Source organism: Bombina bombina, chromosome 2 (genome assembly GCF_027579735.1).
Source record: "Bombina bombina isolate aBomBom1 chromosome 2, aBomBom1.pri, whole genome shotgun sequence".
NCBI lineage: Eukaryota > Metazoa > Chordata > Amphibia > Anura > Bombinatoridae > Bombina > Bombina bombina.
In genome coordinates, this window is record NC_069500.1 from 5,325,586 (window position 1) to 5,341,385 (window position 15,800).

At 44.6% G+C, this 15,800-nt stretch overlaps 1 protein-coding gene across 1 annotated transcript in view; it reads left to right on the forward strand.

Annotated features, from left to right (window-relative positions):
• LOC128650467 (atrial natriuretic peptide receptor 2-like) overlaps nt 1-15,800 on the forward strand; it is a 570,608-nt gene that overhangs the window by 84,762 nt on the left and 470,046 nt on the right. Inside the window, 1 exon segment of the mRNA XM_053704420.1 lies at nt 10,940-11,053. Within this exon segment, the coding sequence (XP_053560395.1) occupies nt 10,940-11,053 (114 nt within the window).

A 15,800-nucleotide genomic window follows, 5' to 3' on the forward strand; every position in this document is an offset into this window, starting at 1 on the left:
GCAACTGGGTTTCTGGCTGGCAGCTGTTTGGGGATATTCAGAGGTGAACGGGGTGCCCCCTGGTTCCTTCATGTCCCCTGAGAGTCGCATGTTCCCTGTCTCCGGGCTGCTTGTGTCCCGACCATCCATCTCAGGGTCCTCCTCACTAACATCCCGGTCCTTGTAACCCATGAGGCCCCGTGATCCGATCACTCAGGAAGTGGGAGCAGCCGGTGTGCAGTGCCAGGAGACGGCCATAAGGGGCAGAATAGAGCAGACAGAGACTGGAGCATTAGGGACAAAATCCAAATAGGTAGAAGATGGGAATCAGTAGAGGAAACAGCAGAAGCACCTGGGGTATGGAAGTGTATGACAGCAACAAGCAGGGGCATTAGTGACTCACAGAGAGTGGTAAATAACTAGACACACACTGCACTACACACACTGCACTACACACACTGCACTACACACACTGCACTACACACACACACTGCACTACACACACTGCACTACACACACTGCACTACACACACTGCACTACACACACTGCACTACACACACTGCACTACACACACACACTGCACTACACACACTGCACTACACACACTGCACTACACACACTGCACTACACACACTGCACTACACACACTGCACTACACACACACACTGCACTACACACACTGCACTACACACACACACTGCACTACACACTCACTCACACTGCACTACACACACTGCACTACACACACTGCACTACACACACACACTGCACTACACACACTGCACTACACACACTGCACTACACACACTGCACTACACACACTGCACTACACACACACACTGCACTACACACACTGCACTACACACACACACTGCACTACACACACTGCACTACACACACTGCACTACACACACTGCACTACACACACTGCACTACACACACTGCACTACACACACTGCACTACACACACTGCACTACACACACACACTGCACTACACACTCACTCACACTGCACTACACACACTGCACTACACACACTGCACTACACACACTGCACTACACACACTGCACTACACACACTGCACTACACACACTGCACTACACACTCACTCACACTGCACTACACACACTGCACTACACACACTGCACTACACACACTGCACTACACACACTGCACTACACACACACTGCACTACACACACACTGCACTACACACACTGCACTACACACACACACTGCACTACACACACTGCACTACACACTCACTCACACTGCACTACACACACTGCACTACACACACTGCACTACACACACTGCACTACACACACTGCACTACACACACACTGCACTACACACACTGCACTACACACACACACTGCACTACACACACTGCACTACACACTCACTCACACTGCACTACACACTGCACTACACACACACACTGCACTACACACTCACTCACACTGCACTACACACACACTGCACTACACACACACACTGCACTACACACACACACACTGCACTACACACACACACTGCACTACACACACACACTGCACTACACACTCACTCACACTGCACTACACACACACACTGCACTACACACACACACTGCACTACACACACACACTGCACTACACACACACACACTGCACTACTCACTCACACTGCACTACACACACACACACTGCACTACACACTCACTCACACTGCACTACACACTCACACACACTGCACTACACACACACACTGCACTACACACACACACTGCACTACACACACACACACTGCACCACACACACACTGCACTACACACACACTGCACTACACACACTACACTGCACTACACACACTCACACTGCACTACACACTCACACTGCACTACACACTCACACTGCACTACACACACACACTGCACTACACACTCACACTGCACTACACACTCACACTGCACTACACACACACACTGCACTACACACACACACACTGCACTACACACACTGCACTACACACACTGCACTACACACACTGCACTACACACACACACTGCACTACACACACACACTGCACTACACACACACACTGCACTACACACTCACTCACACTGCACTACACACTCACTCACACTGCACTACACACACACACTGCACTACACACACACACTGCACTACACACACTACACTACACACTGCACTACACACACACACTGCACTACACACACACACTGCACTACACACTCACTCACACTGCACTACACACACACACTGCACTACACACACACACTGCACTACACACTCACTCACACTGCACTACACACACACTGCACTACACACACACACTGCACTACACACTACACTACACACTGCACTACACACACACACTGCACTACACACACACACTGCACTACACACACACACTGCACTACACACTCACTCACACTGCACTACACACACACACACTGCACTACACACACACACTGCACTACACACACACACTGCACTACACACACTACACTACACACTGCACTACACACACACTGCACTACACACACACACTGCACTACACACACACACTGCACTACACACACACACACTGCACTACACACACACACACTGCACTACACACACACACACACTGCACTACACACACTACACTACACACTGCACTACACACACACACTGCACTACACACACACACTGCACTACACACACACACACTGCACTACACACACACACACTGCACTACACACACACACTGCACTACACACACACACTGCACTACACACTCACTCACACTGCACTACACACACACACACTGCACTACACACACACACTGCACTACACACACTACACTACACACTGCACTACACACACACACTGCACTACACACACACACTGCACTACACACTCACACTGCACTACACACACACACTGCACTACACACTCACACTGCACTACACACTCACACTGCACTACACACACACACACTGCACTACACACACACTCACACTGCACTACACACTCACACTGCACTACACACTCACACTGCACTACACACTCACACTGCACTACACACACACACTGCACTACACACACACACACTGCACTACACACACACACACTGCACTACACACACACACTGCACTACACACACACACACTGCACTACACACACTCACACTGCACTACACACACTCACACTGCACTACACACACACACTGCACTACACACTCACACTGCACTACACACACACACTGCACTACACACACACACACTGCACTACACACACACTCACACTGCACTACACACTCACACTGCACTACACACTCACACTGCACTACACACACACACACTGCACTACACACACTCACACTGCACTACACACACACACTGCACTACACACTCACACTGCACTACACACTCACACTGCACTACACACACACACTGCACTACACACACACACACTGCACTACACACACACACACTGCACTACACACACACACTGCACTACACACACACACACTGCACTACACACACTCACACTGCACTACACACACTCACACTGCACTACACACACACACTGCACTACACACTCACACTGCACTACACACACACACTGCACTACACACACACTCACACTGCACTACACACTCACACTGCACTACACACTCACACTGCACTACACACTCACACTGCACTACACACACACACTGCACTACACACACACACACTGCACTACACACACTCACACTGCACTACACACACACACTGCACTACACACACTCACACTGCACTACACACTCACACTGCACTACACACACACACTGCACTACACACTCACACTGCACTACACACACACTGCACTGTTCTATGCTATTATATGCTATTATGCTGTTGTTCATTCCCAGGTTGAACGCTTCTCTGTTTTTATGTGTATATATACGTGTGTCTGTGTGTATATATAGTTCAGGAACAAAAGATGCACTCTCAAGAATTTCACTCAAAAAGTGTCAGCTTTATTAGATGAGGTTTCAGAGACTAACCGTCTCTTCCATCAGATGAAAGTGAATAAAATACAAGGAAATATCACAATATATAGTGTGCAAAACAGTGCTAATCAAACACATACCCTCCTCTCAGAATTTGCGCCATAGAACGCTGTGGAACGCATCTATGCGTTCCATGCTTATGACAAACCGGATGTCTAAACTGAAGTCACCTCTGGTTTCGCCGATTTTAACAAAATATACATCATTTACCACAAACATGGTTTAAAACACAAATGTGTATATATTGTCATCCTCTGATAATCAGCCAATTGGTAAACAAAAGTGAAACTGCAAAAATTAAATACAGAGACTTATTACGCTCTATGTCCAATGTGTTGTCATGACAACCAGTGTATACAACTAATTCTTACACGCAGTGTATGTGATCTGAATCGTATATCGATCCTAGAGTAACCACAATATGTTACTAAATAGAAACCGCTCATGGTACAAAGTAACCGAATATGTTTTACATGCCGTAAGTCACATCCATTTATGTTATACTTGGGAGCGACGCAGTTTTAAATAATCCGACTCCCCTTGGTATAACGTGAAAACATAGTGGCATGAGGCAACAGTGTGAATATACAAAGTTAGACCTGCCCTCGCAAAATGATAGTTTTAAAAGCCTATAGATACAGGTGATTTTCTCCAAAGACCCCTTAAATAACCTACAAAAACTATTAGTATGATCTGGTCTGGTACTGTGTGCCAACAGTGTGCCATGCTGTACTGAATACCAGCATGTACCCATATTTAGTAATCTCACATAGTGAGTAGAATTACATATAATACAAAGATGAAACAAAAAGTATTCTGTATGGACCTTAGACATCTCCTTGTATGCCAGCCAGCCGGTGTCATTTCTGTGTGATACTACACATATCTTCCTACTGTACATGCCCTGATACTGTGGGACTTCATAACCATACTTCCTGGTTACTTAGTTCCTTATGGACAGGAATCCGCATTATGCAACTACATACCTCCCAGATTTCAATGTATATGGCTCTATCTGAAATAAAGGTGACTTCTATAGTAGTAGTACAAGTGAGCATTCTGGGGACCCCGGCAGCAGCTTAATTCCGCAGGACCAGAGTCCCCCCTTGGTATACTGAGTAGATCAACGACTTCCAATGCCTGTTGTATTGCTAGCCTATTATTAGCAATACAACAGGCATTGGAAAAAGGACAGTCTGATCAGCCAGTAGCATGGCACTGTGTCTTCAATCAGATATACACTAATTGATCATGTACCAGATTTCAAATGGATGACATAATCTGTTACATACCAGGGGTGCAAATTAAGTAGTATGGAGCCAGTTGGTATGAGTGTGTCGACAACATGTGAGGTCAGTAAGATGGGCAGTAAGTGAGAGGCAGATCTGTAGGGGTGTGAGTATTTATGTGAGGTCAGTAAGATGGGCAGTAGGTGAGAGAGAGATCTGTAGGGGTGTGAGTATTTATGTGAGGTCAGTAAGATGGGCAGTAGGTGAGAGAGATATCTGTAGGGGTGTGAGTATTTATGTGAGGTCAGTAAGATGCACAGTAGGTGAGAGATCTGTAGGGGTGTGAGTAATTATGTGAGGTCAGTAAGATGCACAGTAGGTGAGAGATCTGTAGGGGTGCGAGTATTTATGTGAGGTCAGTAAGATGGGCAGTAGGTGAGATATCTGTAGGGGTGTGAGTATTTGTGAGGTCAGTAAGATGGGCAGTAGGTGAGATATCTGTAGGGGTGTGAGTATTTATGTGAGGTCAGTAAGATGGGCAGTAGGTGAGATATCTGTAGGGGTGTGAGTATTTATGTGAGGTCAGTAAGATGGGCAGTAGGTGAGAGATCTGTAGGGGTGTGAGTATTTATGTGAGGTCAGTAAGATGGGCAGTAGGTGAGAGATCTGTAGGGGTGTGAGTATTTATGTGAGGTCAGTAAGATGGGCAGTAGGTGAGAGATCTGTAGGGGTGTGAGTATTTATGTGAGGTCAGTAAGATGGGCAGTGGGTGAGATATCTGTAGGGGTGTGAGTATTTATGTGAGGTCAGTAAGATGGGCAGTAGATGAGAAAGAGATCTGTAGGGGTGTGAGTATTTATGTAAGGTCAGTAAGATGGGCAGTAGGTGAGATATCTGTAGGGGTGTGAGTATTTATATGAGGTCAGTAAGATGGGCAGTAGGTGAGATATCTGTAGGGGTGTGAGTATTTATATGAGGTCAGTAAGATGGGCAGTAGGTGAGATATCTGTAGGGGTGTGAGTATTTATGTAAGGTCAGTAAGATGGGCAGTAGGTGAGATATCTGTAGGGGTGTGAGTATTTATGTGAGGTCAGTAAGATGGGCAGTAGGTGAGATATATGTAGGGGTGTGAGTATTTATGTGAGGTCAGTAAGATGGGCAGTAGGTGAGATCTGTAGGGGTGTGAGTATTTATGTGAGGTCAGTAAGATGGGCAGTAGGTGAGATCTGTAGGGGTGTGAGTATTTATGTGAGGTCAGTAAGATGGGCAGTAGGTGAGATATCTGTAGGGGTGTGAGTATTTATGTGAGGTCAGTAAGATGGGCAGTAGGTGAGATATCTGTAGGGGTGTGAGTATTTATGTGAGGTCAGTAAGATGGGCAGTAGGTGAGATCTGTAGGGGTGTGAGTATTTATGTGAGGTCAGTAAGATGGGCAGTAGGTGAGATCTGTAGGGGTGTGAGTATTTATGTGAGGTCAGTAAGATGGGCAGTAGGTGAGATATCTGTAGGGGTGTGAGTATTTATATGAGGTCAGTAAGATGGGCAGTAGGTGAGATATCTGTAGGGGTGTGAGTATTTATATGAGGTCAGTAAGATGGGCAGTAGGTGAGAGATCTGTAGGGGTGTGAGTATTTATGTGAGGTCAGTAAGATGGGCAGTAGGTGAGATATCTGTAGGGGTGTGAGTATTTATGTGAGGTCAGTAAGATGGGCAGTAGGTGAGATATCTGTAGGGGTGTGAGTTTTTATGTGAGGTCAGTAAGATGGGCAGTAGGTGAGAGATCTGTAGGGGTGTGAGTATTTATGTGAGGTCAGTAAGATGGGCAGTAGGTGAGAGATCTGTAGGGGTGTGAGTATTTATGTGAGGTCAGTAAGATGGGCAGTAGGTGAGAGATCTGTAGGGGTGTGAGTATTTATATGAGGTCAGTAAGATGGGCAGTAGGTGAGATATCTGTAGGGGTGTGAGTATTTATGTGAGGTCAGTAAGATGGGCAGTAGGTGAGATATCTGTAGGGGTGTGAGTATTTATATGAGGTCAGTAAGATGGGCAGTAGGTGAGATATCTGTAGGGGTGTGAGTATTTATGTGAGGTCAGTAAGATGAGCAGTAGGTGAGATATCTGTAGGGGTGTGAGTATTTATGTGAGGTCAGTAAGATGGGCAGTAGGTGAGATATCTGTAGGGGTGTGAGTATTTATGTGAGGTCAGTAAGATGGGCAGTAGGTGAGAGATCTGTAGGGGTGTGAGTATTTATGTGAGGTCAGTAAGATGGGCAGTAGGTGAGAGATCTGTAGGGGTGTGAGTATTTATGTAAGGTCAGTAAGATGGGCAGTAGGTGAGAGATCTGTAGGGGTGTGAGTATTTATGTGAGGTCAGTAAGATGTGCAGTAGGTGAGATATCTGTAGGGGTGTGAGTATTTATGTGAGGTCAGTAAGATGGGCAGTAGGTGAGAGATCTGTAGGGGTGTGAGTATTTATATGAGGTCAGTAAGATGGGCAGTAGGTGAGAGGAAGATCTGTAGGGGTGTGAGTATTTATGTGAGGTCAGTAAGATGGGCAGTAGGTGAGAGATCTGTAGGGGTGTGAGTATTTATGTGAGGTCAGTAAGATGGGCAGTAGGTGAGATATCTGTAGGGGTGTGAGTATTTATGTGAGGTCAGTAAGATGGGCAGTAGGTGAGAGATCTGTAGGGGTGTGAGTATTTATGTGAGGTCAGTAAGATGGGCAGTAGGTGAGAGGGAGATCTGTAGGGGTGTGAGTATTTATGTGAGGTCAGTAAGATGGGCAGTAGGTGAGATATCTGTAGGGGTGTGAGTATTTATATGAGGTCAGTAAGATGGGCAGTAGGTGAGATATCTGTAGGGGTGTGAGTATTTATGTGAGGTCAGTAAGATGGGCAGTAGGTGAGATATCTGTAGGGGTGTGAGTATTTATGTGAGGTCAGTAAGATGGGCAGTAGGTGAGAGATCTCTAGGGGTGTGAGTATTTATGTAAGGTCAGTAAGATGGGCAGTAGGTGAGATATCTGTAGGGGTGTGAGTATTTATATGAGGTCAGTAAGATGGGCAGTAGGTGAGATATCTGTAGGGGTGTGAGTATTTATGTGAGGTCAGTAAGATGGGCAGTAGGTGAGAGATCTGTAGGGGTGTGAGTATTAATGTAAGGTCAGTAAGATGGGCAGTAGGTGAGATATCTGTAGGGGTGTGAGTATTAATGTAAGGTCAGTAAGATGGGCAGTAGGTGAGAGATCTGTAGGGGTGTGAGTATTTATGTGAGGTCAGTAAGATGGGCAGTGGGTGAGATATCTGTAGGGATGTGAGTATTAATGTAAGGTCAGTAAGATGGGCAGTAGGTGAGAGAGATATCTGTAGGGGTGTGAGTATTTATGTGAGGTCAGTAAGATGGGCAGTGGGTGAGAGATCTGTAGGGGTGTGAGTATTTATGTGAGGTCAGTAAGATGGGCAGTAGGTGAGATATCTGTAGGGGTGTGAGTATTTATATGAGGTCAGTAAGATGGGCAGTAGGTGAGATATCTGTAGGGGTGTGAGTATTTATGTGAGGTCAGTAAGATGCACAGTAGGTGAGAGGGAGATCTGTAGGGGTGTGAGTATTTATGTGAGGTCAGTAAGATGGGCAGTAGGTGAGAGATCTGTAGGGGTGTGAGTATGTATGTGAGGTCAGTAAGATGGGCAGTAGGTGAGATATCTGTAGGGGTGTGAGTATTTATGTGAGGTCAGTAAGATGGGCAGTAGGTGAGATATCTGTAGGGGTGTGAGTATTTATGTCAGGTCAGTAAGATGGGCAGTAGGTGAGATATCTGTAGGGGTGTGAGTATTTATGTGAGGTCAGTAAGATGGGCAGTAGGTGAGAGATCTGTAGGGGTGTGAGTATTTATGTGAGGTCAGTAAGATGGGCAGTGGGTGAGATATCTGTAGGGGTGTGAGTATTTATGTGAGGTCAGTAAGATGGGCAGTAGGTGAGAGATCTGTAGGGGTGTGAGTATTTATGTGAGGTCAGTAAGATGGGCAGTAGGTGAGATATCTGTAGGGGTGTGAGTATTTATGTCAGGTCAGTAAGATGGGCAGTGGGTGAGATATCTGTAGGGGTGTCAGTATTTATGTGAGGTCAGTAAGATGGTCAGTAGGTGAGAGAGAGATCTGTAGGGGTGTGAGTATTTATATGAGGTCAGTAAGATGGGCAGTAGGTGAGATATCTGTAGGGGTGTGAGTATTTATGTGAGGTCAGTAAGATGGGCAGTAGGTGAGATATCTGTAGGGGTGTGAGTATTTATATGAGGTCAGTAAGATGGGCAGTAGGTGAGATATCTGTAGGGGTGTGAGTATTTATGTGAGGTCAGTAAGATGGGCAGTAGGTGAGATATCTGTAGGGGTGTGAGTATTTATGTGAGGTCAGTAAGATGTGCAGTAGGTGAGAGATCTGTAGGGGTGTGAGTATTTATGTGAGGTCAGTAAGATGGGCAGTAGGTGAGAGGGAGATCTGTAGGGGTGTGAGTATTTATGTGAGGTCAGTAAGATGGGCAGTAGGTGAGAGATCTGTAGGGGTGTGAGTATTGATGTCAGGTCAGTAAGATGGGCAGTAGGTGAGATATCTGTAGGGGTGTGAGTATTTATGTGAGGTCAGTAAGATGGGCAGTGGGTGAGAGATCAGTAGGGGTGTGAGTATTTATGTGAGGTCAGTAAGATGGGCAGTAGGTGAGATATCTGTAGGGGTGTGAGTATTTATATGAGGTCAGTAAGATGGGCAGTAGGTGAGATATCTGTAGGGGTGTGAGTATTTATGTGAGGTCAGTAAGATGGGCAGTAGGTGAGATATCTGTAGGGGTGTGAGTATTTATATGAGGTCAGTAAGATGGGCAGTAGGTGAGATATCTGTAGGGGTGTGAGTATTTATGTGAGGTCAGTAAGATGCACAGTAGGTGAGAGGGAGATCTGTAGGGGTGTGAGTATTTATGTGAGGTCAGTAAGATGGGCAGTAGGTGAGATATCTGTAGGGGTGTGAGTATTTATGTCAGGTCAGTAAGATGGGCAGTAGGTGAGAGATCTGTAGGGGTGTGAGTATTTATGTGAGGTCAGTAAGATGGGCAGTGGGTGAGATATCTGTAGGGGTGTGAGTATTTATGTGAGGTCAGTAAGATGGGCAGTAGGTGAGAGATCTGTAGGGGTGTGAGTATTTATGTGAGGTCAGTAAGATGGGCAGTAGGTGAGATATCTGTAGGGGTGTGAGTATTTATGTGAGGTCAGTAAGATGGGCAGTAGGTGAGATATCTGTAGGGGTGTGAGTATTTATGTGAGGTCAGTAAGATGGGCAGTAGGTGAGATATCTGTAGGGGTGTGAGTATTTATGTCAGGTCAGTAAGATGGACAGTAGGTGAGATATCTGTAGGGGTGTGAGTATTTATGTGAGATCAGTAAGATGGGCAGTAGGTGAGATATCTGTAGGGGTGCGAGTATTTATGTGAGGTCAGTAAGATGGGCAGTAGGTGAGATATCTGTAGGGGTGTGAGTATTTATGTGGCCCTTCCTCCCTCACTCGCCCATAGTCTGCTCCCCTCTAACTCACCCTGAGTCTGTTTTACCTTGTTCTCTGGATCACATTCACTCACTAAGTGACTTTCACCTCTTCCTCATATCGTTGTTATCAGCCTTATCTCACTTTGTCTCCACAGACTGTGCTTATAATCACTTACCATGAGCCACAGAACCCAGAATACTTTGAATTCCAGAGGAAACTCATCCAGAAGTCGAAGGAGACTTTTAAGGTGGATCTGAACTATACTTTGGTAAGTCCTAAAAGGTGTGAGTAAGAGTGTGAGTTTGCCAGGCTTTGAGTCTGCAGATGGGCATAAGTGTGAGTGGGGTTAGATAAAAATAGTTTTTGCTAGGTTGTGACTTTGCGTAAGTTTGTGTGCATAATAGTGTGCATGTTTGTGAGTGTGCATAATAGTGTGCATGTGTGTGAGTGTGCATAATAGTGTGCATGTGTGTGAGTGTGCATAATAGTGTGCATGTGTGTGAGTGTGCATAATAGTGTGCATGTGTGTGAGTGTGCATAATAGTGTGCATGTGTGTGAGTGTGCATAATAGTGTGCTTGTGTGTGAGTGTGCATAATAGTGTGCTTGTGTGTTAGTGTGCATAATAGTGTGCTTGTGTGTGAGTGGGCATAAGACACTGTCCATAATAGTATGCATGTGTGTGAGTGTGCATAATAGTGTCCATGTGTGCGAGTGTGCATAATAGTGTCCTTGTGTGCGAGTGTGCATAAGACACTGTCCATAATAGTGTGCATGTGTGTGAGTGTGCATAAGACACTGTCCATAATAGTGTGCATGTGTGTGAGTGTGAATAACACACTGTGTGCATGTATGAGTGGGCATAAGACACTGTGTGCACAATAGTGTGCATGTGTGTGAGTGTGCATAAGACACTGTGTGCATAATAGTGTTTGTGGGCTTAAAACACTGTGTGCATAATAGTGTCCTTGTGTGTGAGTGTGCATAACACACTGTCCATAATAGTGGGCATGTGTGTGAGTGTGCATAATAGTGTGCTTGTGTGTGAGTGTGCATAATAGTGTGCTTGTGTGTGAGTGGGCATAAGACACTGTGTGCATAATAGTGTGTGTGAGTGTGCATAAGACACTGTGTGCATGTGTGTGAGAGTGGGCATAAGACACTGTGTGCATAATAGTGTGCATAAGACATTGAATGCATAATAGTGTGCTTGTGTGTAAGTGGGCATAACACACTGTTCCTGTGTGTGAGTGTGCATAATTGTGTGCATGTGTGTGAGTGTGCATAACACACTGTGTGTGTGAGTGGGCATAAGACACTGTGTGCATAATAGTGTGCATGTGTGTGAGTGTGCATGATAGTGTGCTTGTGTGTGCATAAGACACTGTGTGCATGTGTGTGAGTGGGCATAATAGTGTGCATGTGTGTGAGTGAGCATAATAGTGTGCATGTATGTGAGTGTGCATAACACACTGTGTGCATGTGTGAGTGGGCATAAGACACTGCATAATAGTGTGTGTGTGCATAAGACATTGCATGCATGTGTGTGAGTGTGCATAATAATGTGCTTGTGTGTGAGTGGGCATAATAGTGTGCATGTGTGTGAGTGTGCATAATAGTGTGCTTGTGTGTGAGTGGGCATAAGACACTGTGTGCATAATAGTGTGCATGTGTGTGTGCATAATAGTGTGCATAAGACACTGTGTGCATAATAATGTGTGTGAGGAAATGTAAGGCAAATTGCCTGGGATGCACATAAGGGTTAGGGCCAGGACGGAGGAGTGGGAGTGTTCTCGTGTGTGTGAAACAATGTTGCAGTTAGAGAGGAGGGGTTTGGCTTGTTTCTTTGAAGTTTTCCCCACCCTATCCCTCCCTGTTCATGTTTTAGGCGGCAATCAATAGGGGATTCATCACTATGGTGATCCCTTTAGAGTTAGGAGAGTCTGGGGCATGATGAGGGCTAGCCAGCCTATTTCTACAAGTCCAAGGACGTTATGTTTCAACTCCCCAGGTGTTCAATGAGGTTTGCACCTTGTTGACCCTGGTCCTAATGGTCTGGAGTGGTGGGTTTGCACCCTGGGCTGGTGGGTGGACAGTGTCCGGGGACAGGATGTGATCGAGGTAGAGTGATGGCTACTTCCGGCCCGGGGTGAAGTCCTCAGGCGCGTGGCTGGGGTGTTCCCTGCCCGTGTGATTCGAAGCCGAGAACTCCCTAAGCCATTCCAGTATTGAGCTACACTCTGCTTCCTCTCCTGCGCCCTGGCACTGCCCATCTTGTTCGCATGGGTTACTACGCATTAGCTAGTACCTGATTGCCGCCCCCCCTGGTCCATGTTTATTTGTGCAGGTCGTTTGGTTCCTTGTGTTGCCACAATAAACGTGACCTGCGGGTTTTATAACCAAGTAGTTGTGTTTTTATTTCTATGTTAGAAATAAGGTTACAGTTTACATTAAATAAATAATTCCCTATTTAGATAATAACGTTTAAGTTTCCCACAGAGGAGTATATGGCATTTAATCCCTTATGTGTGAGTGTGCATAAGACAGTGTGTGCATAATAGTGTGTGAGTGTGCATAAGGCATTGTGTGCATAACAGTGCGCGTGTGTGTGACTGTGCATCAGACACTGTGTGCATAACAGTGAGTGTGCATAAGACACTGTCAGCCAGATTACGAGTGTTGCGTTATGAGTATAACGATGCTTTTCCCCTAACGCTGCTATTACGAGTCTTGTCGGTATAGCTGTACCGCACACTTTTTTGGCTGTCACGCAACGTCAGTACCGCACTTTTAAAAAAGTCCTTTTTCAATGGGACTCCCATAGCGCCGGTATTACGAGTTTTGCCTGCAAGGCCAAAAAGTGAGCGGTACACCCTATACTGACAAGATCCGTACCGCCATCTAAAGTCAGTAGTTATGAGTTTTACGTTACAAAGCTGTAGTATAAAACTCATAACTAAAGTGTTAAAAAGTACACAAACTGCCATAAACTACCTATTAACCCCTAAACCGAGGCCCTCCCGCATCGCAAATAATAAAATAAAATTATTAACCCCTATTCCGCCGATCCCCGACATTGTCGCCGCAATAATAAAATTATTAACCCCTAAACCGCCACCCTCCCGCATCGCAAACACTATTTAAATATTATTAACCCCTAATCTGCTGTCTGCCCACTCAGCCTCTATAATAAACCTATTAACCCCTAAACCTAACCCTAACACCCCCTAACTTAAATATAATTAAAATAAATCTAAATAAAACCTACTATTAATAACTAACTAATTCCTATTTAAAACTAAATACTTACCTGTAAAATAAACCCTAAGCTAGCTACAATATAACTAATAGGTAAATTTGTATCTATCTTAGGGTTTATTTTTATTTTACAGCTAAGTTTGTATTTATTTTAACTAGGTAGAATAGTTAGTAAATAGTTATTAACTAATATATATATATAAATACAAAGTTACCTGTAACATAAAACCTAACCTGAGTTACACTAAAACCTATCATTACACTACAATTAAATAAATTAAATTTACAAAATACATTTATCTAAATTACAAAAAAAATAAACACTAAATTACACAAAATAATTTTTTTTTTTATCAAAAATAAAAATGAATTACTCCTAATCTAATAGCCCTATCAAAATAAAAAGCCCCCCCCCAAAATAAAAAAAAACCCTAGCCTACACTAAACTACCAGTGGCCCTTAAAATGGCCTTTTGCGGGGCATTGCCCCAAAGAAATCGGCTCTTTTACCTGTAAAAAAATACAAACAACCCCCCAAATGTAAAACCCACCACCCACACAACCAAACTCCCCAAATAAAATCCTATCTAAATAAACCTAAGCTCCCCATTGCCCTGAAAAGGGCATTTGGATGGCCATTGCCCTTAAAAGGGCATTTAGCTCTTTTACATTGCCCAAAACCCTAAGCTAAAAATAAAACCCACCCAATAAACCCTTAAAAAAACCTAACACTAACCCCCGACGATCCACTTACAGTTTTTGAAGACCGGACATCCATCCTCTTTTAGGCGACAGAAGTCTTCATCCAAGCGGGCAGAAGTCTTCATCCAGATGGCATCTTCCATCTTCAAGACATCCGGCACAGAGCATCCTCTTCTTCCGATGGCTGTTGAAGAATGAAGTTTACCTTTAAATGACGTCATCCAAGATGGTGTCCCTTACATTCTGATTGGCTGATAGAATTCTATCAGCCAATAGGAATTAAGGGGGGAAAACTCCTATTGGCTTAACCTACAAAGCACTCAACAGTCTAACTCCCAACTATATTTCCTCTCTCATCGTGAAATATTCCCCATCCCGTCCTCTTCGATCAACCTCTGACCTACGTCTCTACACTCCTGTTATCTCTACGTCCCACTCCCTCCTCCAAGACTTCGCACGTGCTGCTCCTGTCCTCTGGAACTCTCTAGCCAAATTTATTCTAATCCGAATGAATCCGAAACGAATTGATTCAAATTTTTCCGAATTCGAATCGATCCGAACCGAAAATTCGAAAACATACGAATCGATTCGAACTGAACCAAATTTTTTCGCCATGCACATGTCTACATCCTCTGGGCCCTCTTCCTAGATTTGTTTAGTTTTGTTATGTTTTGTATTTTATCACAAATAGACATTTGCATGGCGAAAAAATTTGGTTCAGTTCGGATCGATTCGTATGTTTTCGAATTTCAGTTCGGATCGATTCGAATTCGGAAAAATTTGAATCAATTCGTTTCGGATTCATTCGGATTCGAATAAATTTGGCTGGATTCGGTTCTGTTCGATTCGGAAATTCAGAATTTCGGTATGTGTTAGGTGGGATGTGCTGTGTATTAGACTAGTATTATGTACTGTATATTAGGTGTAACCCATAGCAGAGTGATATAACCTAATATACTGTACAATACTAGTGTAATCCATGGCCATCCGAATCTACCGAATAAATCCGAACTAATTCAGATTTATTCGGTAGATTCGGCACTATTTCAATTCGGAA